Here is a 24,027-nt window from a genome sequence, read left to right as displayed (position 1 = left end):
TCCATCTGTTCTTTTCTTCTCCTTCAACAATTTTTTAGATAGTTATTGTTAAATTTCCACTCCATAAAAAATAAAAAATAAAAGAATCTGCATGGTTCTCTAGATAAAAAAATACATCTAAATTAAAATTTTGGAATTGATAATTAACAAAGATAGTGACTGTAAATTTTCATATCCTGGCGATACAAACAATGATCAAAGATCCGTGATATTAAAAGTACTCATAGATATGTAATCAATGATCATTGATCTACGATCTGTGATCTGTTGTCTTAAACTCACTGATCCATGATCAACAATCATTGATGATTGAAATGATCAAAGATCACATATCAATCAACATCAATAACCACGTATCAATGATTTTTGTACCACAAATATCCTATCATTGATCGGTTATTACTGTAGACATCAAGGGATGGGGCAACCTTAGGGCCCAAATAGAGTAAAAACACCATAGAGTGGGCTGCTGTGGACATTGAATGTGGAGCATGATTTTGTATTACGACCCCAAGAGATCAGGCTTAACTTTCGGCACCATAGTTGTTAGGTGCTTTTAGTATATTGGTTAAGTCTGAGTTACATCACCCAACGAGGTCATGAAGACCTATTGGTTTGTAACCATTGAGGATTCATAGAAGAAGGCAGATAGCATTTCTATTGCACCATAATAGAGTCCAATCACTCATCCAAATAGGGGACACTACATGTATAATAGATCTTTTCTTGGGCTGTATGGCTAATGAAGGAAGTCAAGGATATTGTCAGAAGTGTCCAACACTGCCAGTGTTCCGATGAAGCAGTACGGGATTTTGTTATAACAGTCTGGTTTCTTTTCAAATGCTATAGAGCCAACACCGCATCTCCGATTTATGTTGCCCAGTTGGCTCGGTTCGAAATTTGTTCACTCAAGGGTGAACCAAAGAACTTTGACACAAGAGTAAGAGACAACAGTTCAGACTTGAGGAAACCAGACCTAAGTACTCATCAGGTGTTCCCCTCCTAATTCTTTTCTGTAACAATTACTTCTGAAATGTTATATTTCTGTTTAATATGGACTCTTAATAAATATATGGGATTACTCGACACGACCTTGTGCACACTGAAAAGACTAAAATCAGAAACCAATGGACCAAAACATACACAAAACAAACCAACAAGGTCAGCCTAGAGCTGAACCCAAGTCCCTAACAATCCCCATCACAAACAAACCATCCTAACCCTTTGTTTGATCAAAGCCTGACACAGTGAATAAATTTACAGATGCAGTCATGGATGTAGAAGGAAAACCAAACAACTATTTCTCAATCACTAAGAAAATATGATCTCTTGTTAGTCAAGTTCACCAGACACATCACACAAGCAACGGGGGAGAAAGATCATCGAAGGGCTCCGCCTCCACCTGCTTTTCTACCATTTCGACGTCTCCACAGCTGTCACATCCTTGCGCAACCACACTTGCCAAAGAATCTTCCGTATCGTCACTTGTACTTAAGCCCGAACTCCCATTTTTGCTGTCGGAAAATGAAAAACCAGATTCAGCATTGAAGCAAGAGAATCTGCTCGGACAGACAACCTCCTGGGGTCCATCGCTCGTGAACTCTTCTTCCTTCTCATTTAATTGCCTCAAGAAGCATTCTTCAATCTCGTTTAGTGGTTCAGCTTCCTCCTCATCTCCGCTACTCTGACTGTAATGAGCATGATCATCGTAGTCGACATTGTCTCCCCTTAATTCGCAACTCGTATCCATCTCTTGCTGACTATCAAAATCCTCATTAGTTTGCCGATCAGATGAGCGAGATGAAAAGGGCGAATATCCTCCTGTTGCGGTCTCTTCACGTTCCCTAAGCGTTCTTATGATAAGAGTCTTGAGTAAGTTCATCACTTGAACAGCGTGCATAAGTGCCGTCAATGGGTCCGACATCTGATCAAAGAAAAATATGCTTCAATTCATAGTAGGAGAGAGCTTGATAAGTTGTCTTCAAATGTTTAAATTATTACCTGAGTCATGTTTGGAGCAAAGACCATTGCAATGTTTCTCGCATTCATTTTGTTAGATTCCTCTTCTTCAACAACATCGGCCATAAGATCAACAGCCCAGTTGAGCAATGCTGCTTGAATTGGTAGTAATTGCTTCACGAGCTCGACACATTCCTCCTCTGTGTTACATTGAAGAACTTGTTCGGGGGAAAGTCCGTCCAATACCCCTTCAGGAAGTTCTCGAAACCAGGCCTTTATTAGACCTGCCAAGCAATGGACATCAATATTGGCAGGTACAATTCCCCTATTCAGCTGATCCCTAACATGCTCCTCTTGGCTGTTCTCCGGATTTATCCGAAAGATTCCTTCTGCCTATAAATCCACAATTCCAAAGAAAACAATGAGACCAAAACCAGAACGAATTAAAACAACCCAATTCTTGTGGAATTAAATCAAGAATGGTCATGAACAGCAACACTTCATACTTCCCTACCTTTAGACCTCCTTGTGAGTATAATCGGTCCTGCATTAACATGAGAATAGTGGGAACACTATTCCCTTTGGGGTCATAAGAACATTGCATTGATTCCGCAGAGACACCAAACACGCTAGCACTACATGAATATACACACTAAGGAGTCAGTATAATGCACAAAACTGCCACACAGATCAAGCTTTTAAGGGTTAATTTTGTTGGATTTGTTGGAAAGAATAAATAATGTACATAAGCCAAGTATTGATGGATTATTCAAAAAAAAAAAAAAAAAAAAAGGAAAAACATACTAAGATCACTTAATATGTTGGAAACATTAGAGAAGATAAATGGCTAATTTTGGAAACTTCCTATGTTGTATTTTGCACATTATAACCTCATTCTGCACTTACATTCAAGAGACTCAGGCCACAGTACATTAGTCTACCTAAGAACATTAATCACAAATTACAAATCTTGCCTAGATTTGAGCAATTCTCCAAGGGCCCAGAATTTTTCCTGATGCCCACTTCATCATTTTAAGGTAGCTCTATGTATAATAAGAAGCTCCATCAAAAGATCACTAGAAACCCAAATCCCCCACTCCCTCCCCTACACACACAGATACACACTAGTCTTTCTTACCTATAGACCCCCAAACAACACCAACTTAAAATCCCTCTTGTCTACACACACACATACAGATACACACACGTCTTTCTCACCTCTAGACCCCCAAACAACACCAACTTAAAATCCCTCTTGTCATCTCTAAAGTCTGAACACCCCCAGTTCTCAATGAACTCAGATCACTTAATGGGCTACCTTCATGTGGAGAGGGAAATATTGGTCCATTTATCTGTGATAAAGGGTGAAATTGAGCTAAAATCATCAGTACACAACATCCACAACAATGAGAAACACTGGAATTTCAAAGAACTCACTCTAATGGCTTAATTAACAAAACCCCAGTGTTTAAAACAATAAATATCCGAACTTGAACTACAACTGAACATAAAAATGTAGACCCAGAGCTAAAACGTCCTAAATTGATTTTCTGCAATTTTAAGAGAAACCCAGATCTAATTTCTGAATATCAAAAGTCACCCATTAAACTTAGGAGATTAAATTCGAACCTAGCACTTGGGGCTCTGCAGGGGACCTCGACTTCGAACTCAACTGGAAGGCCAAGGAATCCATTAAAGCGGTCAAATGTGACATGGGCGATGTGGCGAACATTCGTGGGCCACCCGATCTCCATCTGATTAACGGTGGAGATTACTTCTTCTTGTTGATCGACACGGCAAGAAACCATTGATTTCCTTATAGCTGATACAAGAAGTGCAACAAGAGAGAGTTGGTTCTGCTCTTCAGCAGATCTCTTTGTTCCCTTCCCACCTCCTTGATCTCCTCTGCAACCACCACCCTTTGTAAGCATCAACACACCTGTCATCTCTCTCTCCTCTCTCAATCTAGCTATCCAACAACAACAGAGAGATCGAAGAGATTTGAAATAAATTCTTATTTTGTTGGTTTTAAACTTGAAGTGGGTTTGGAGTTCAAAGTTATGGAGTTCTAACGGCCACCCATTTCAAATTTTAACGCTGAACTTTATCACCAACTATCACATTGCCCTTATGTCTTGTTAAAATTACCATGACACCACTCTATGCCATAACTGTATTTTAAAACATACCGAAAATGACCCCAGCAAGCCTTGAACATTCTTTCAGCTCATTTTATTCAACGCTAGCCATTCTCAGTACATGACACTGGGACCCACATTCAACACGTCCAGGTTAATTTCCAAATTGAATATGGATCGGATTTGGGTTATGGATATCATTTGGTACCTAAATTTCAAAGGCTGTTAAAAATTGAATATCATGGTAACATTATTTCGAGATAAGAAATTAAACTTCCTCTCACCCCTTTTGATATGTGCAATGAATTCTCAATTCTCAAATCACGCGTGGTTGGATACTTATCGAAAACACTTTAATGTCAAAGTTAGGCAATGTATAATACAAGTAATGTTCGGATTTGTATTTGGAATGTGCTCTAATGTGTAATATCCTCCCATCATACATAGTTGTCAATGGAATTTTTGTGATCATTACGACCTTATTGAGTCTCTCTGATTCCTAAGTAAAAAAAATCTTTAAATAATACTTATCACGAGATAACACTGAGCCCATCATTAGTGTGGATTTTAGATTGCATTGGATGCCTTGATTTGAATTAGATAATCATAGATATGGGGTCCATGTCGAATAAATTGATTTCTTACTTTTGGATGGGTGAGGTCACGATTGTGAGGTTTCTAAGTTAGATTGGATTTGACACCGTAATTAATTAGATTATGGCCAATTAAGTCAAATCAAAATATTTTTGCAAGCCTTGGTTTTCTGTGTGTTCGGGCTTAAATTTGTGCAACTTTAGAGACCCTTTATTTGAATTTCATGCTACAAGGAAGCATGCTAGGTAGAACATGCCAGGAATTCACTTTAGAGAGAAGGTCTTATCATCATCATCATCATCTCTTGTGTCCTCCCAATATTAACTAATACTCTATTGGAACAGTAGCAACTTATCCTGATTTTAGGATTACTTATTTCAATATTAGAGGTTGGTTAATTATTCCACAAGTAGGACTACCTATTTTAGTATAAAAACAGTAAATAACCAAAACCTCTTGTTCTAATTATGTAGACACCCAGCTTACACAACTAAACTTGATTTTAAGAATCAGATTATGGGATCAAATTCACACGCGTCCAATCCAATTTGAAGAGTACTAATCAATCCATCCCAAACCCCTAAAAAAAAACATCAACTAGTTTGTCTTCAACTGCCAACAAAACCCAAAAAAAAACAAAACTACTAAAGGTGTCATGTGCATTAGTATTTTTTATAAGGTTTAGGTTGTGATGACTCATGGAGAATAATTCATACAAAACACACATGATCTCAGCTGAATAAACATGAACAATGGTTGTATGCTTGAGATACATTTTATCGGAATGTGCATGAATCCTAACTATTGGATTTCGTGTGTACATGGTTGGGATCAACATGAGTCCTGAATGAGGCATCAGAACCCCAACCTTTCTATAAATATTAAAAAGAGTTACAATATTCTGACTATCCCACATGGCATACTCAATCGACTACTTGACGTGACAAGTTCAGGGACCGTAGATTTACACTCCTTGAGATACAATTGTTTATGGGGAAATGCAGCCTTGTATCCCAAGGAGCACAGATCTATGATTCTCAAACTTGTCACGACAAGATAGTTGATTGAATTTGCTATGTGGGGTAGTTAGATTATCACGATTCCATTAAAAAATTATTTAGAAAAATATCATTGTTTAGGATAATGAAACCCCTTACTTTTCACATTTTAAAAAAATAAAGAATAAATATTTTTAAAGAATATTTGTGAAAAATTAAAGGTTGTGAAATTTGCTAACATCCATGAATAAGAAATTGTTAATGATTTTTTACATTGAAAATTTTCTCTCAATCTGCTGACGTGGTAAGAGCATAAAACCATTGAACTTTTTCTTGTATATTACAAAGAAAAATATCTATAGTTTTGTGCCTTTGACACCTTGCATATAAATCGAGTGAAAATTTTCAAATTAGAAAATCAAAACTCATAAGAAATAACACAATATTTGTGAGATTTGTGGGTCCACAATATTGTACAACAAAGAATTTCAAGAGGAAGAAATCAAGAATTTAGCATTAATGAAAAACATCAAATTTGTAAGTACATGTGACGTGGTTGATTATGCGCGCTACTCACGAGTGTCTTGTGTGAGACGCCCGACATCAAACCCCGTGTGACGTCTTCTAGCTATGGCCTATGGGTATGAAATCCTCGTCAGGAAAGTCTTTAGTTGCAGACATTAACGTCTTTTTCCCAACAAGTACATAAAAAAGGCTTTATTTAAATTTAAAACTGAAAAAAGAAAAATCTTGATTGGCAATAGCAGTAGGGAGGGGACCGTTAGGAATTGACTTACTGAGGGGTAGTTTTGACATTTTACATAATGGTCGAACCTTTTTATGCCCCTCGCGTGAAAGTAGGCAAGGAACCGAGGAGTCTTTTTTTGTTTTTAATCGAGGACATTCCCGAGAATTAGTGCAGGTTTCGAGGCAATATCACACAGCTTCATAGGCTGACTCTCCCATGTTTCTTCTCTATATGCATCCGTCAAAGTCAAATGTTGTTTGAACTTACAAAAATATTTTTTCCACAAGATGTGTTTGATTGCGCGAAAATTAGGTAGACATTGAAGTTTTGTGGAAAACTCTAATTTTCTTCAAGTGTTTGACACGTCAAAAATTAGACAATTGTGCAAAAAATAATTTGCTGACCCTTTCAAGTGTTTGACACGTTAAAAATGAGAAAATTATGCAGAAAACAATTTGCCGATGCCTCCCCTCAATTTTCCTTTGTTAATGGCAAATTATTTTCTTATCCCATCATTGAAAAACATTTTACTGGCATTAAGAACAGAAGAAATATAAACAAAATCATAATTTTATTTATAAAATAAATATTTAAATTGTAAAAACTTAGTTATTTTTATCAAAAAATTTAAAATTATCTTAATCAATCTGATTTTTTATTATTATTTCAATATTTGTGTTATAAACAAAAATGGAGAGCTGTTATTCGCCCCCAACTTTTATTGTTTACACCTCAAATAAAAAGAGAAGAAAATAATAAGTAAAAGTTGGAGTTCCAAAATAAACTCTCTCATTATTTACTTGATTTATTCAAAAAAAAATTTGTATTTAGGATTTTATATGAACCTAACAATATTTGTAAACAAATGTTATAATGTTGTGATTATAATTTGAGCTGGACATTTGCAATGTTTGAATAATGTAGTTTAATCTTTAATTGGGATGTCATAAATAATTTAAGAACTTGGGGTGTAATAATTAAAACTTAAGGTGCCAATAGTAGTTCTCTCATAATTTAAGAAATTAAGGTGTACTAATTCAAAAAATTTCCAAAAAATAAATTTATCATGATTTTTTATGTAATTATCACAATAGTCAAATTAAAATAATATTGTTTTTTAGTATTTTTGTTACAACTCGAACAACGAAAATTTTCATGTTGGACTCAAACAATAGAAAAAGATTTGCCTGAAAAATAAATTTTCCCACAAATGATTTGCTAGTTAATATTTTCTCTACAATCAAATACGTCCTTAAAAATGACATAAAAGCATGCAATTCCAACACGTGTGTTAAAAATTAGATTGAACCTGTGATCCACTTAGGTTAGAATGGATTTTGTAATAAAATCAATTTCTCTAATGAATCATCAATTTTTTTATTTTTTAAATTGAGGTACTCTAGCCTTTTAAAGCACCCGACTAATTCTTAGGCACGTGCATTCGCATCCCCCACACATATCAAATGATCTCTAACATAAATCCCTGAGAGTGCCCCCCAAGGGGATGATTCAAACTTAAGACCTCAACTCTGTGAGGGATGGCATTTTAGAAAAAAAAAATTATACATATTTTAAAGTTTTTTAATAGAAATAGATTATTCCAACCGAATTGAACTGAGGTCCGACCATGATCCAATCAATTTGAGAAATATTTGATCCAATCATCGATTTGGTTTTTAAAATATTGTTCTCAATCAAAAAACAAAATCCAACTATCAAAATGTATCTTAGGGTTCATGAAATATCCTCACAATATGTACTTTATTTCAATCATTTAATTTTATGTTTTTATGGTCAGGATTGCGTGTGTGTACTCAAGTCATTTTCATGAGTCCTCTAATCCAACTCTGTTTATAAATGCAAAATCCTAGTAAGTGTGTTGCTACAATTTTAGGTGGTCTGCTTGTAAGCTTTTTCGGGTATGGAAAAGAATTTTAACTGATAAATTACCAGAAGTGACCTTATAATATTTGCAAATTACTCATTAATGATTTTGGTACGGCAAATTTATCATATAAATTAAAAGAACAAAAACAATAACACAACTAAATATGGTTTTGAAATTTTGATCGTCCATAATTATTTTCCCATCTCAATCATTCATTGGATGCATACCTTGTCGGATACAAGAAAAAAATAATAATAATAACTTTATAGAGGGTATTTTGGTAATTCGAACAAGTAAAATATGGGGATTTGTGGGATGAAATTGAGAGGAGCTGATGCTGATGCTGATGCGTTCCAATTTGTATCTCTGGTCCCATTTAAGCCTTTTTGTCTTTGAAAGCGAGGAAATAGTGGCAGGCAAAGACAAATAAATAGCTTAGTTAGATCCCATGTGTAGCCCCACTTTTATTTCTCTGCCACCCCCTCTCCCTCCAAAACCCACTGTTTTTGAAATTCAAACTTTGTTCTCTCTCTCCTGACTTTTTTATGTTCCACTACTTGGGTATTATGAAGTTAACTCTCACCATAGTTATCTGGACCATTTTTAGCCACACATCCTAGTGAACAATTGCACATTGAAAGGTGATCTACTATGATTCATAACGATCATTGTACATGATAGAAGCACATTATCATTGACATTTGTACACGTTATTGGATGCTATAATCACATCCATTTTGGACCCTATTTTATGATAGATTAATGATAAAATGACTTACAGAAGCATACGCGGTCTGTACTTGGTTGACACGTGTATAGAATCATAGATCTTTTCCTGTGTATCCCGATGAAAAATATCTATGGTTTTGTGCACTTGCATGTCAACCGCGCACAGATTACATACTCGTTAACGTGTCATTTTATCTCGACTCTTTGTGATATTCTTCCTGTAGAATATTATTCACTTTTATAATCATTGGGTAGCGTTTGCCTTGGAAATGCTTTCGGGGCGTTTCCTGCACTTTTGGGCCCCATAAGCACTTTTAGGTCTGAAATTAAAGCTTGGTCACAAGTAACGACTTAACTTATTCTTGAAGCTGAAATTGGACAACTAGAACTTGCCCCGTACTAACTTTTCACTTTCAGTGTTTGTGGAAAATTGATAGAATTTAAAGTTACCGTGTTTATGAATTGTGGACAGTTGATAGGATTTAAAGTTACTGTGTTTATGAATGATAAGTGTCCTTGATAATAGTTAATGACAACTTTCCGAATTTAAGAATTACATTCATAACCAAAAATATCAAAGTTTTTTATATAATTATCAAAATGTCCAAATAAGTCATTTTTCGAAAAGCACCTCATAAACAATCTTAACAAGCCATAAATTTTGCAACCGCGCTTCTTATGTAATTGCATCGAGCAGAAAGCACTACCAATGCTGTTGCAAACTATGACTTAGAATCTAGATTTCCGAAGGGATTTGAGTAATTATAATTGGGTGGGTACCCTTATATGAGATATAATACCCCAAAAAATATATGTCATCAATCATGTTCATAAATACATTATGTGTCATCCCCATTAGAGCAACTTATGGGGCATAGTGGACTGATGAACATGCATGTAAAAGGTCTCACAAGGCAATCTATGTGTAAACATGTGCAAGAAATCCAAGAGAGAAATGAAAACGGAATATGATCCTTAAAAATATGAGTTGTGCTAGAGTGACTGAACAGGACATCCGAGTGAAAAGCATCTATGGTTACATGCGCACCTCTGCATCAATTCAGTGTCCTATGCAGTCCCTTCAACATTTTCTTCAGGATACACAAGGAAAAAGATCTACGGTTCTGTGCACTTGCCGCATCAACCACATATAGATCATGTATGTTTCAGCGCATCATTTTATCTTTAGTTGAAAATATATTTGATGTGGGAAGTAGAAATGTTGGAAACCGGAGAATGATGTAGGTTTGACGAATGTGTGCCAAGAGGATAAAAAGTTGCATGGTAGTTGATTGCCCAAGATACATATGTATAATATGCACAAATGCGTAAAAGAGGAGAGACAAGTAATCAACTCAAATATGGTGTAAAACTACTCAGCCAAATCCAACAACAAAATCTGAAGCTCAAAAGTAAAACATGTTCTTCCTTACAAATAAACTTGGCTGTTTGATTCATCACAACATTGGAACAAAAAGCTCTATTTCTAACAGCAAGGATGCCTCTCACTTCATCTTTGCTTCTGTAAACAGAACATGACGATTCACCCGAGGGTCGTACTTTCGAAACTCGAGCTTCTCTGTCATTTTGCGAGGGTTCTTCCGCTTCACATAAAAGAATCCGGTCCCAGCAGCTGAGACAAGCCTAATGAATATTGAACCACCCTTTGCCTTACCCATCCCTTTTTCCTTAACCCACAAAACAACCAATCATATACTTCATAAGAATTTAAAATAAAAAAAAAACCAACAACAACAGTTCCAGTGACGAGTAACTAAAGAAAATACATTGCAGAAGCTTCATATGGTAAGTCAATTGCACTCACACTCAACATGTTTTTAAGCTATAAAATTGATTTGAAACAAATTAGGTTTTTTTTTTTTGGTTCGGTAAGCCTGTTTTTGAAGTTGAGTACCTAGGAGGTTTCACTGGGCAGCATCAAAACGCTGACACATTTATATGACATTTAATTTGAATTGAACAAGTCACTTGCATAAGTGGCTTATACCAGGAATTCTCAAACCTAAATCAATGCTGACGAGTGACATTCAACTCTTGAAAAAAAAAAACCTTGTGGAGTTTAGATGCAACATTCCAATGGTGCTGTCAAGGAAGTTTCTAGGCCAAAATATGAAAATAATCATGTCCTATTGTAACATCCAATCTAAACTTGTGCACAAGTTGTATAACCTTCTTAAATTGTCCCCAAAAGAGCATGATAGCTTGAATAGCTAGATTCATCAAATCTTAATCATCCAATAACTTCTGGATTCACCTTCGACCTAGAATAGTTGACATGAAAGAATAAATGGCAAGAACCGAGCCATTTCTAATCTTCCCACCCTGACATGTCTTTAGTGAAATGGAAGCTGAAATTCATAGAAATGGAAGTAAAAATTATGTAGTTGGGTCTGATGAGATTCAAATCCGAATGTACAGTTTCCTCAATCAGGATATAGTCATTGGTCAGAGAACCATGTCCCAGAGATCTTTACATAAAAAATATGGGATCACCAAACCTTTCCAATCTGATAATGCCACATGAATTAGCCACTTGAATCCCTTCTAAACTTTCAAAACACAGTTTTTACATCCCTCCCTCCCTACGATCTTAACAAAGGCAGCAAATAATCTAGAGACCTTAATGTTGGGAAAAAGCATGATGCATGGACTATGACGGATCAAAAGTAAGAAATATCACAATTTCAACTTATTGGATCAAAAAGAAGAGTCCGGTATTACATGACCCAATGTAGTTAAGGGTCAAGATGTACTTAAGGTGCAAAGGCCTCTTAGTGCCTAGGGGACAAGGTGAGGTGCAGGCTTAAGTTAAGCAAGGCACAATACGTTTAAAACTATAGTTTTAAACAATTATACAAAAGTTAGATAAGATAATAATAGTGTATCTGAATCATTAGGTCTGATGTACATCGTTAAAACAACATTCTCCTCATTCCATAAGAGAACGAAAAGAAGAAAATCTTTGTACATATACGATATATCCATACATAATCCTAAGTTGGTAAACTTACCGGTTATTACCCACACTTTTTTTATTATTATTATTATTACTAAAACCCAAGTGATAGAGTGAAAATTATACTTCTCACTTTCTGTTTGTATACAAGTATAGATATTCCAGCCTTGTGAACATAATGAAATGATTTCAGCAAGAGCAGCTGAATGGACTACTCTAGTAAGCTAAGTCACTACTGAAGTAGAGTAAAAAGGAATCGTATGGCAGCCTTACCAAGCGAACCATAACGTGGTAAAATGAGGATATTAATGAAAACCGGTGAGTGAAGATTCTCGATCTGATCCTCCTATCATTATAGCTTTGGGAAGTTAGTTACTTGGTTCAACTCCAATTGTGACCTTCTCTCATATGTGGGACTCTATCTTCTTGGGTAAATAATTGATTGTCTTTCATTTTGATATTGATAGTGAGTAGTTTTTTATAATAATAATAATAAATCAAGTCTAGAATAGTAAGCGAACTTGACGAGTGAAGCTGCTTTAGCGAGTTTACAAGGTGAAGGAGCGAAGCTAGTATGGCTTCCTAAGAAAGTAACCAAGTTATACAGCTAAGTAGTAACTTAGAGGAGTATTAGTTCAAAATTAATTAACAGATGCACATAATAGCTGGGTGAGGGTTTCTTTTTGGATCAAAGGGCATCGATACAAAGCAAAATGAATTCTTTTTCTTCAATCAACTCTATTTATAACTAAAACTGATAATATATTCAGAATAAAACACTAAACTATACATTTCTTGGAACCAAACACATCTAATTTGGCAAAAATTTGAAATTATAGGTGAAATCCTCTAACAATTCATATATATAATAAATGAGTAACTTTCTTCTAATTTTGGCTAATTAAATCTAAATCTTTTGACCATTTAAAAAAAAAATCTGTATAAAGTTGTTTATATATGTCTTCAAAAAATTTAGCTGCACATGATCGCCAAACATTTAGAAAAATCAAATGATTTACTTCATCTCAGAAGAGGGAAATAAAAAATAAAAAAATTGAGTGATCTAGTACCTCTTGTTCTTGTCGAAGCTGGAATTGGTCGCTGTTTGAGATTGTGTACTACAACCTAAACCCTAGAGAGTAGAGATCGAGAGAGTAAAAGAAAGGGTTTTCGCATCGAAGTTCAAAGACCGCTTCACAGACCCTTTGGGTTTTGAAGAATATTGTGTTTTCAAACTGATAGCTTAAACAACCCCTTGACTATAGTCTATTTCAGAAAGACCAACTAAAATGACCTCAATGCCCTCACCTTCAACATTTTGTGTGAATTTTTTGCATAAATCATATTGTCCAAAGCTGTTCAACCTCTCTGGGGTAAATATCTTTTAAGCCATTTGGCCTCTTCTTCAATCTCCAGCCAAAAATCCTCAACTTTTCTTCTCAATAATTCATAATTCATTTTCTTCAAATCTAGAAAAAAAAAAAAAAAAATTGGAAGGTTGAAGGAAAGATGTAGGGCTGGCAAGGATATCCATATCTGACTATTTATCCATTTTTCTAAAGGATATTTGTATTCAATTTGTACCCAAATTTCAAATGGATATCCGAGTCAAATATATATACCTCATTATGACGATGATGAAAGAACCTTAATCTTGGGTTATACATATATCTTATTCGGAATTTACCTATTAAACTCAGATAAACAAATATTCAGATTAGATGTGATGCATATCTTTATCTGATCCTAAAGAAATTTGAATAAAATAATTACGGATAAATTTACTTGATTTCTTAATTGGATAAAAAATTATACCCATACCCGAATAACTCAGGTGGAATGAGTTGAGTAAGCGGATATTATCTGACACATTGCCAGCCCTTAAAAGAAGAGGCTTGAGGTTCAAGCCAATTTTACCATTAGATTGAAAACAATGGGTTATTGGCAAGAGATTGAAGATGAGGGCATTTAAGGTATTTTCTACTAGTCTCTCATAAAAGAATGAAATTAAGGAGTTTCTCATCACCCCAAAACTCGTATACCGAAGACCCTTCCATACTTGAGTTAGCATAGATCAGAAAGAGATTCGTTAAAACCAGAAAATTTGATAATGAGTCCCAGAAATCCTTTACTTGTTGCCTCCCCATTTATAAATTGTTGGTTTTCTTTCTCCTTTTTAGTAACACCTCCCTTGCACAGATTCTTCAAATCTTTCCTTGATTTCAGACTCCTTAATCTTATACTTATTAATCCAAATCACTTTCCAATTTGATGCCATTACAATTTTCTTGTAATTAGAAAGAATCTTGAAGATCTGTTGCTATGATTTAAACTGATTTCCCAATACATTTCGGCACACTTCTCTTGGCCAACATTACCTTTAGTCGAGTGCTCTCATCCATCGATGGATTGCTCCAGCCAAGTTATCTTTTGAAAGCTCGGAAGATCTGGCACATGAAGGTTTCGTCCTAATTCACCCCTCAGCAAAGTCCATTCTTATGCATGGGTAAATCAACACATGCTTGCCTTGATTCACTCTATTCATGCAATAGTGGTCACATGGTTGTGTCTAATTTGCTGACTTTGACTGCCATCATGCACCTACTATACTAATAATTCGGAGCACCAAATCACCATTCATCAAATCCCAAATGTGATCAACCTTGTTTGAAGGCCACACAACACTACATCCCTCTCTCAAGTCCCCGGTCATGTCCCCAGTGCTTTAGGTCAAAGGTCCCAGCTGCTTATTTGGCAGTATAACCCATTCCAAGTGGGTCAGGCGGTAATGGGTTACACCCCTTGTGGGTGGGACAAGCATGCATGCGTCGCTGCATCAATGTGTGCTTGGGTATGTTGTGTGTATGCTCTCTCAGCTAACATGCATGTGTACGTAGGCACAGGTTTGCGTATGTGTGGGGTGCTTGGTTGGGGAACAAAAACAAATTTTCTACATGGGATGAGCACCCAACCTGGACCAGGGCAGTGCTACCCAGCAACTTGTCCTAGCAATCACAAGAGCAGGTGCACCAAGAAGAATAAACCGTGTCATTTCTCAGGAAAGCAATTGAGCAAACAAACACCACAGATAAACTAAGAAATTTTTAGTCCATAAATCTGCTTTAAGAAACTAAAAATTCTTAATACATTTTTTAAGTGCCAGGAAGCAAAAATCCACTTAACAAAGAGAAGGTACTTAATCCACAATAGATTCTAAGTTCAAACCCAGAACTACATTCTACTTCTGCCATAATATATCCCAACTTCAACACCTGTACCACATCCATTCTAACCTGCGAAATATCTTCAGGACGTCACAGGCACCAAATCATCAGAACCATCATCAGCGAGGGCTGCAGGACACAGAAAATACAAGAAAAATCAATGTTCTAGCTGTGGTTTCCTTGAGACAATTCCCACAGAATAAAAGCACAACTCATTGAAGAAGTGAATAGGAACAGAAGGCTTATGTGTGGGTTCCCAAGAACAAACACAAAATGCAAGGTAGATCAAGCTCCATTCAACAACAAAATTGTAATTTCAATCCATGCCCAAAAAATCTCAAGAACTACAACATTGTATAATTCTTTCCTCAACTTCACACAACAGTAAACCAGATTCCCGCAGCACACATCCAAAGATCCCTAATATGGAAGGCCATTCCACATTTGGGGATGGAGCTTGAACAAACTTGTAATTTCTATTCCTTCAAACTAATAACATAGAGGGTTAAGACGAATACCTGTAGGAACGAGACCTTGGACGATTCCCACCATTCTCCCTTGGACTTGGTGACTTCTGGTCTGATGCATGTTCCTTCTCACGCGGAGAACGGGACCTTGATATTGATCTTCGCGGAGAGGGGGACCTTGAGATGGATCTTCGCGGAGAAGGGGACCTTGAGATGGATCTTTGTGGAGATCTTCGTGGTGAGTAATGCTCGTCCCTAGCACCACGGACCCTCTCTCTGCAACAACAATCATATTCAGCACAGCGCCCAAAAAAGGAACAAATCATTATGTTATAGGCATAGCACCAGATTAGTTGTCAGAAGGAAGAGAAACTTTTTCCCCATATAAAAGCTCCCTAAAAATTTAAAACAAGTCATCGCTAAGAAAAAGTTATTTAGTCATCATATATAGAAATGAGAACAAACGTTTTCATATGATAAATAAAAATAATAAACAAATACTATCGAGTTCTGTTTGTTCTGTTGACGAGTGACAAAAAGCTCTTATATACCCCAACCTAGAATTTAAATGTTGGAAACGTCACCTTTGCCTGCATCATTCACATAATTCAGAAAAATATATAAAACTTTTGATTCAAGCACCTTTTGAGTTATGCTTTATAGTGGTACACTGGGTGATCAGCATCTGAAAACTTTACGGCTCTCTTTGCCCCATCTCTCTAAAACATCAAATTATCTTTTTCTTTGGTGGAAAGTATCGAAACCCCATACTAAAGTTACTTTATCTCTGTCAGTAAGGACTTTGTAGGGCTCCAGAAATCTGGGAGTCTCTTTTTAGCAACTATACGCTCTAGTCTTTCTTAACTGGATTGTATGCAAAACCAATATGTCAAACTTTAAATTGTAGACAGTAAGAAAATAAAGCTTTCTTGTGATTATAATCTAATTCGCAAACCATGATAACCTGGTTTTGACAATTCCACTTAGTGGTAGTAAGCCTCACAAACCACAAGCCAAAAAAGGGAAAGTCCAAGCTCATAGGTTACAGTCGCTGAAGAAGATGGGATCACTAATGAATACTCGGGAGTGGCTTTGAAAGATTGGTAAGCAAGCAATCAGCCACTTTATGGTCTCTTTTCTCTTTAGTCCTTACTTTTCTCTTTAGTCCTTACTAATCCATGGATTCTTTAAATCTCTTTCACTTTAATAATCTGCATGAAACAGACCACCACCAAATGTTATTCAGATTCATCGGAACACAAGCTATGCTCAGTCCGAGAAAACATGCAGCACACATGAGAGAATCATAGATACTGAAGGACATTAGAGTAAAAGGCTTGGTTTTCATTAAAGCCTTTTCAAATAGAAAGCAACAAACCTGTATGACTGACAGAATCCAACACCCAAATGAAAAGCGGCGGGGGGGTATTGTCTAACTTGGACATAGACTATTAATAAGATTAGAAAATTATCTGCGTTATTCACTTCATAAATTATGTTAACTTGTCCAAGTCAAAACATTTCAGAGATTTTGCAGTCTTTTTTTCCTCTTTTCAGTTCTGTATTTTTGGAAGATGTTATTTTAAATATCATAATAAATGCAATGCTAGGAATGTTTTTGGAAGATGCTGCACAGATTAGGTATTACAGTTTACTTAGCATAAATTAGAGAAATTCTCACACACAATTTCAGTAACTTTAGTTAAGCAGCAGTTAGAAAATTGCAGTTTTGAATCTGTAATGCATCTATGACATTTTTTTCCAGAAAATTGCTCAGTTTTCTCTTTACAAAAAAAAAAAAAAAAACCGATTTTTCACTCAGCCGAAAAAATCAGCAATTAATTGCCAAATCAGGGGGAAAGTGTAGAGTTTTTTTTTAAATGCTGATTTTTCAAAAACTATTCGGTTTTTTTGTCTACCCATTCAGCCAAAATTTTCGCAAAACTTTCCTGGCTTAGACAAGTAGGTTAACACCCCACCTGCAGTCCAATCAACAACCCAATCCCAGAATAATGATCAATGATAGGACAGTATGAAAGAAAAGCATAACTGTACAAGGACTATCATAGCACACGCCAAGATGGCTTAGCCAAACGTTGAACCCATAAATAAGCAGTGAAGCATTTGGGGAAAAAAGACCTGGAAAGAAAACAATAAAAAAATACTACAAGTAAAAGAATACAAACAGCAATTTTACATGTCAATAAGACAAAATCCAAAAAACGAGATGATAAGAACAATGCATCTACAAAAAGAAAGGGCCTCAAACCTTGAATCGTGCCTGGCAGGTGAAGCTGAAGGTGAACGTGAATAAGCTGGTACAAAGAAAATATAATAAGCAATTAGCTGAGGACCAGGAGAAGTATAATTATTCAATTCTAGATTATGTTAACTATCTTTGAACTTTTATCTGCATGAGTCCAGAATTCATGAATAAGTAAGCAATTGAAACTAACAACGATTTCGACGTCTTGGGGACCTAGGTGGACTTCGCCGCCTATATCCTCCTCCATGACGGTCACTGCATATATAAAAGTGATGACCACTTAACAATAGCCCAAGGAACGAAACTTTCTCGCACGAGTACAACATCTATTCACAGGAAAAAATGGTACTGAAGAACAGGGGATAAATGACAGAAAGAGGACCCACCTTCCGCGCGTACTCCTGCGCATGTCTTGCGGAGTTTTTCTATTTTCCTCAGCAAAAACAATTCTGATTTCACGTCCACCAATGACTTGATGGTTCATCTGTTCCTTAGCTTCAGCAGCATCTTCCGCATTATGGAACTTGACAAATCCAAAGCCACGAGGCTCCCTATAAGAATCACATTCAGAAGCATGAGATAACTTCGAAACTGGCAACTAAAGAAGATCACACTTTCCACCAATTCCCTAGAAGATGTGATGTGGAAACTAAACTTCATAATGTAGCCCACAGAGCCAAACACACAAGTAAATATTGGCATCCTTGTAAAGCATGCCACGTCTTTTTTTATTTTGATAGGTAAGCTAGACTTGAACCCATGACCTCAAAGTTGCTTTGCAAAGTGACAAACCAACTGAGCTATGGGTTTAAGCCCTTTAAAGCATGCCACATCCGTTGCATTGACCAATAAACATAGAAATATCTTCAAGACTAAAGCTCAATGTCACTAAGATTAGGCACTATTTTATAATATATAAAAAAACATATGCACAAACCACCAAATGAATGCTCAGAGATATCACTATCATACCAAAGAAATGTCACTCCCACCAAGCACACATACACTCCTACACTTTGTAGATATGTTTGGTCTTGGTAAAGATGAAGATCATATGACAAACCAGTGGTTTTCTAGTTTCAGAACTCCCAAGAAAAGATTGTGTCAGGTGTAGTGTGTACACCATTTGTGAAAACAGATGAGCAGCTGGCCGTCGTTTTTTACAGAAGGACTCGGTGTTACTCAACACCATGAGTTCTTGGGCAATTTGGGCATAGTGGATACTTATGCACCAACTTGAGGGGGAGTGTTGCAAGGGTAGTATAGTCTTTTGGTTACTATTATACATGTTTATACATTTAAATTTTTATAGGGGTAATGTTACAATCCAAAATATATGTTAATATAAATACAAAACGTTGAGAATAATAGAGTTTTCTCTCCTTTTCTCTTATATTTCAGGTTCTTTCCATGAATCACCAGTAGCATCCACTTGGGCCTTGCATGGAGATTAATATAATGTGTGCTCTACACACAACTAGAACTCTTCCAAGCAGAAATATAAATAGCTCCAATAGATTATTTTCAACAATAAAAAATTCCTTCAATCATGCTAATCTTTAGCATATATAGCTCAAATAGATTACTTTCAACCAATTTCTCTAATTTATTCACGTTTTGAAGCCCTATCACATTAGAAACCCTAGATATTTCATTTTTCTATTTTTCAGGCCAGACTGCCTGTGCAACATAGAGACAAACCTCTATACCTCCTCTCTTCATCTCTCCATGTGCCTTAATTTATTTTTTTCCTTTAATCTTTTGGCATATCATCTAAATCTTTAATTCTTGTGAACAAGTAAAGTTTCGCTTAGGATTTGTCTAGGCACCAACTAACACTTTCGAATATAAATTACATGCGAATTGATTCCTATCAGTTAGCTTTTAGTTTGGTTCAAATACCAAACTGCCCAAAATTAGTTGTCACTTTTCTACGTTGGTTTCTTATTGGGCTTCTGTGTTCAATTTTGCTCTCCCATTTTCTACTTTGGCTTCATAAAGATATGTGCTTTATGATTTTTCCCTTAAATCTTGAGTATTGATATTACCACATTATTATGTTATGAAAACACAGTAAGTGGTTTTATTACCACATCATTATGTTATCAAAACACCACAAGTGATTTTATTATATGGTGTGATTTTACAATAAAATCACTTGTGACGTTTATTCATAGCATAATGGTGTGATAAAATCACAGACCTTAGTGTTGTTGCACATTAATCTTATTATGCTTTAATTCTTATGAAGAAAAAATGAATTAAGTACATAAATGTTGTTTACACTTTGCTAGGCATTAGCTAATGTTTTTGCTATATAGTACACGCGATCGTTTCCTATCAGTTCAGTTTTAATTTGGTTACGATACCAAGCTACCAATAACTGGAACATACTATAACCAAACAGTTGTAATTCCTAGTGGTTTCAGTTATGCTGTCAATATAAGAAGTCCCGAAAAAAAGATAATTGGTTTCGATTCCAATCAGATACCCACGACCACAGTAACAAAAGACGGCAATTTTTTGAAAGGAAAAAAAATGCAATTTTTTCATTTGTGACAACAACAAAAAGGGCGTTTTATTCCCAATTTTTTCATTTTTTTTTTCACACAAAAAAAAATTAAACACTTTCTTGTTTTTTCAATGTGGGATTTGATAAATAATAGAATTTGGTGTTTCATAAATGTAAAAATATGGCATTTGATGAAAATAACTTGATTTTATGAATTTTCATTAGATATATATATTTTTCATAACTTTTAATATATATTTTTTCATCTTTTATTTGTATAGTTTGTTTTTCTGCTTTTTCTCGTTTTATCCCGTTTTCAATGTTTTTTCCGAAGTTTTCACTTGCCGATTTAAACTCATACTCGAACTTTGTGACTATGCCCACTACCCATAGAAAATACAAAGTGAACTGGAAAAACCAAAATCATGGCACAACAGCATAACTAAATCAAAGGTCTCGTGGGTCCAAAATTTAAATTTACAACCATAGATAGGAGTAGTGGAAAAATAGACTCATCAACTTAAAATGTTATATAATTTTGATTCAAAATAAAGAGTAAAAAAGGATTTTAAAAAAAAAAAAAGAAGGCAAGACTAAGTTTGGATTTTAATATGGTCTCAATTCAACACATTTAGAGTAGGAGAAATGGTGTGATATGGAGGACTACATATATGTATAATAATGTTGAAACTATACAATACATTCCCTTAGCCAAGTGATAAATTATGAAAAATCGAGGATCTTTTATTTTTAGGTAACATGCTAAATGATAAAAAATTAGCATGTCTTATATAGTTATATTTTTTTTTTAAAAGTTAAATTAAAAGTAATTTCTTTCGCACAAATTCCTTAGGAAAATTAAAGTTATAGGTTTGTTTCAAATTAATGAATGCTTAATGTTTTTAACAATCTTTAGACAACATCATGGTTCTAAACGTATTTCCAAAAAAGGGAGATTTTAAAGGACCCTTCCTTCTAGTCATGATTCAAACATCATTAAAAATTTATGTCCCAAAACCAAATTGAAAACACTGTGAACAACCAATGCTTCACTAATGAAAATAAAAGACTGAACGTAGTGAAATGGAAATGACAAATCTATAGCGAACAGGTTCAAGACTTGGACAATTCCAATTTGACTCAGCCAAGTAATCTCTAAGTAATGCCAGGATTAGTAGGATCAAAGCAAATTCCCAATATAAACCAATACCCTCTTGAACAGGCTGATCCCAGAACAGACTTATCTGCTTTTTAGCAAAATTAAGTGGATTCGGCTAGTTTCAAATTTTGGATTGGTTTTAATCTTGTTTTTTGTATATTTAAACAATTTTTATGAAGCAAATACTTATTGTTTGATATAAAAAAAGAGATTGTGTGATTGTAGAAACTATTAATCCAGTTTTAAACAGATAAACCAATTACTTTCGAAATCTAAGTCAATTATCCCAATGGATATTGAACCGGTTTGAACTGGCGCAGCAGTAAATGACTTAGTGAGAATCTGCCAGACCAAACCAGGAGTCAATCACAAAAACCAGTTCATGAAAGTGATGAAACTATGATAACAAAACAACAGAATAACAAAACATACCCAGTGTAGTAATTCTTAGGAAGATACACATCCTTCACCGGACCAAAACGCTCAAATGGGATTCTAAGATCTTCAGGTCTGCACAACAAAGATTATGAAAATTAGGTCTTCGGGGGGGGGGGGGGGGGGGGGGGTGGATAAACCCAACTAGATTTCAATAGCAGTTGAGAAAAATCTTTAACTAAAGAATCTGTAGGATTACCACTCGCGAACTAAAGCACATATTTTATTTTATTTTATTTTTTAGATCTTTTTTTAGGCAGAAACCCTAATTTTCGTTTATTTTGGGGAGAAACTAGTACATTTCAACTCTTCAAACTTCAGAACTCTAACCCTAAAAACTAAGAAAATAAACGAGGATAAGACCCCCAAAATCTGTCCCAAATATAGTAGAAAAATAGAAACGCTAACCCTGAAACTAAGAAACAAAAAAACGAAGAAGATTAAGAAGAAAGAAGAGACCTTGCATCAAGAGAGATATTTCGAATGAGCAAACCAGAAGAACCAGATGAACGTCTGTCTCTGTAAGAAGACCTACTGCCGCCACGGTACCTGTTGTCTCGAGTAGGTTCGTCGTATCGCTTCCGTGGAGGAGGGCTTCTGCTACTTCGGGGACTGTAGCTTCTACTCCTGCTTCTATACCTCCCCATTATTACTTGTTTCTTCGATTCGAGACACCTCTGAGACTGAGAGAGGGTTTGAAACCTTAAACCTAGCTGTCTTTACTTCTCCAAGAGAGAATAAAGTAAACAACTGGATATAGCGATCGATGAAATGCGCGAAACCCAATTCAATTTTAAACCCCTTCTGTGTACGACGCGCCGACAAGGTAGAGATGGATTAATATAGACGGGTAGTGTTAAAGACACCCCAATTATTACGAAAGGCGTCCCCGACCATAGCCCTTTTTTTTTTTTCCTTCTTATATGGGTTAAAACCTCTAATCCCATTAAAAATAAATACAAATTATTTTTAAAAAGGTCAATTTACCTTTCTTATAAAAAATAAAAATTATTTATGGGTTAAGAGTTTCGAAATGAAATGATTTTTGATGAGAATGATCTCTATTAAATTCATTTCAAAACTTAACCTACATGAGATAAAATAAAATTTTTGACTATGGTGTAAGATGCCCTTGATAATAATTGGAATGCCTTTAACACAACTCAATATGAATTGGGATGGATTATTTCTAGGCAAATCCGACTTTGAAGCGGGCAGTCACTTCAAAAATTGAAGGAACCATCCTTGTTACAAAACATGTGGTGTTTTGAATTTCTTTCATACCTTACAATTTTGCCAAATTTTGAAATACCTATTGAAAATGCCACATGTAATCAAATGGAGATGATTTCTTCAAAATTTTGAAGTGGGGTGCTTCTTCAAAGTTTTTTTCCTTTCTTGGCAGTGTTAGGCACTAAGCAACTTGGCTTGGACAGCCACATTTTTATTAAAAATCGAAATTTTCACATAATTGGATTAGATCTGGGCACCCATCCATTTTTATTTTTTTTTCATATATGACTACCATACCAATGCTGTCTAAAACAGCTTTATGATCTTATGTCAGTGGGACCTTGTCGATGTAGGGGATTTTTTATATAAAAAAAAATGTATTGTCAACAAGATAAAAAAAAAAATTATAATTAATGGTGCTCGTGTGATTGTGGTATCCCTGCTAAACTCATTAAGTCGGAAATGGGTGCCCCGACTAAATATACCCTTCACACTAGCCTATTTCTTACTTAGACAAATAGAAAGCAACGAGCGAACTCCGACTTGTTAACAAAAAGCTTTCTCCTCAAAGTTGGATCGACTTGATCTTATTTGGTAGATGGACTGGATAGGGATAGGAAAGTGACAAGACCTTTTAAAGAGAGTTGATCCCATGACCTAGGTTCAAATCCCATTGAACCCATTTTCACGTAAACAGTTA

The 24,027-nt window shown here is 35.4% G+C and overlaps 2 protein-coding genes across 4 annotated transcripts; both read right to left on the bottom strand.

The window, feature by feature from the left end:
* Positions 1-947: 947 nt before the first annotated feature.
* On the bottom strand, positions 948-4,020 carry LOC147402985 (Rho GTPase activating protein with PAK-box/P21-Rho-binding domain-containing protein). Its single transcript, XM_086438414.1, has 4 exons — positions 3,589-4,020; positions 2,474-2,594; positions 2,002-2,352; positions 948-1,924 (listed from the first exon to the last, which is right to left on the bottom strand). The coding sequence occupies exons 1-4, from the start codon at positions 3,903-3,905 to the stop codon at positions 1,355-1,357; spliced, it is 1,359 nt and encodes a 452-aa protein (XP_086294540.1). The 5' UTR covers positions 3,906-4,020; the 3' UTR covers positions 948-1,354.
* Positions 4,021-15,120: 11,100 nt separating this feature from the next.
* Positions 15,121-22,911, bottom strand: LOC147402984 (serine/arginine-rich SC35-like splicing factor SCL28). Of its 3 annotated transcripts, XR_015177376.1 has the most exons (8): positions 22,554-22,911; positions 22,092-22,169; positions 18,375-18,539; positions 18,179-18,243; positions 17,992-18,037; positions 16,687-16,933; positions 16,365-16,586; positions 15,860-15,998 (listed from the first exon to the last, which is right to left on the bottom strand). XR_015177376.1 is itself a non-coding variant. In XM_086438413.1 (7 exons), the coding sequence occupies exons 1-7, from the start codon at positions 22,739-22,741 to the stop codon at positions 15,375-15,377; spliced, it is 777 nt and encodes a 258-aa protein (XP_086294539.1). In that variant the 5' UTR covers positions 22,742-22,908; the 3' UTR covers positions 15,121-15,374. The 3 variants fall into 3 exon arrangements, 1 of the variants encoding a protein (XP_086294539.1); XM_086438413.1 differs by lacking the exons at positions 16,365-16,586; positions 16,687-16,933 and adding an exon at positions 15,121-15,384 and having other exon boundaries at positions 15,774-15,998; positions 22,554-22,908; XR_015177375.1 differs by having other exon boundaries at positions 16,365-16,933.
* Positions 22,912-24,027: the final 1,116 nt, after the last annotated feature.

This window comes from Akebia trifoliata, chromosome 4 (assembly GCF_017979445.1).
Source record: "Akebia trifoliata isolate Shusen 1 chromosome 4, ASM1797944v1, whole genome shotgun sequence".
In the NCBI taxonomy this organism is placed as follows: Eukaryota; Viridiplantae; Streptophyta; class Magnoliopsida; order Ranunculales; family Lardizabalaceae; genus Akebia; species Akebia trifoliata.
Note: the sequence above shows the minus strand (reverse complement) of the source record. Positions and strands in the feature narration are given on the sequence as shown.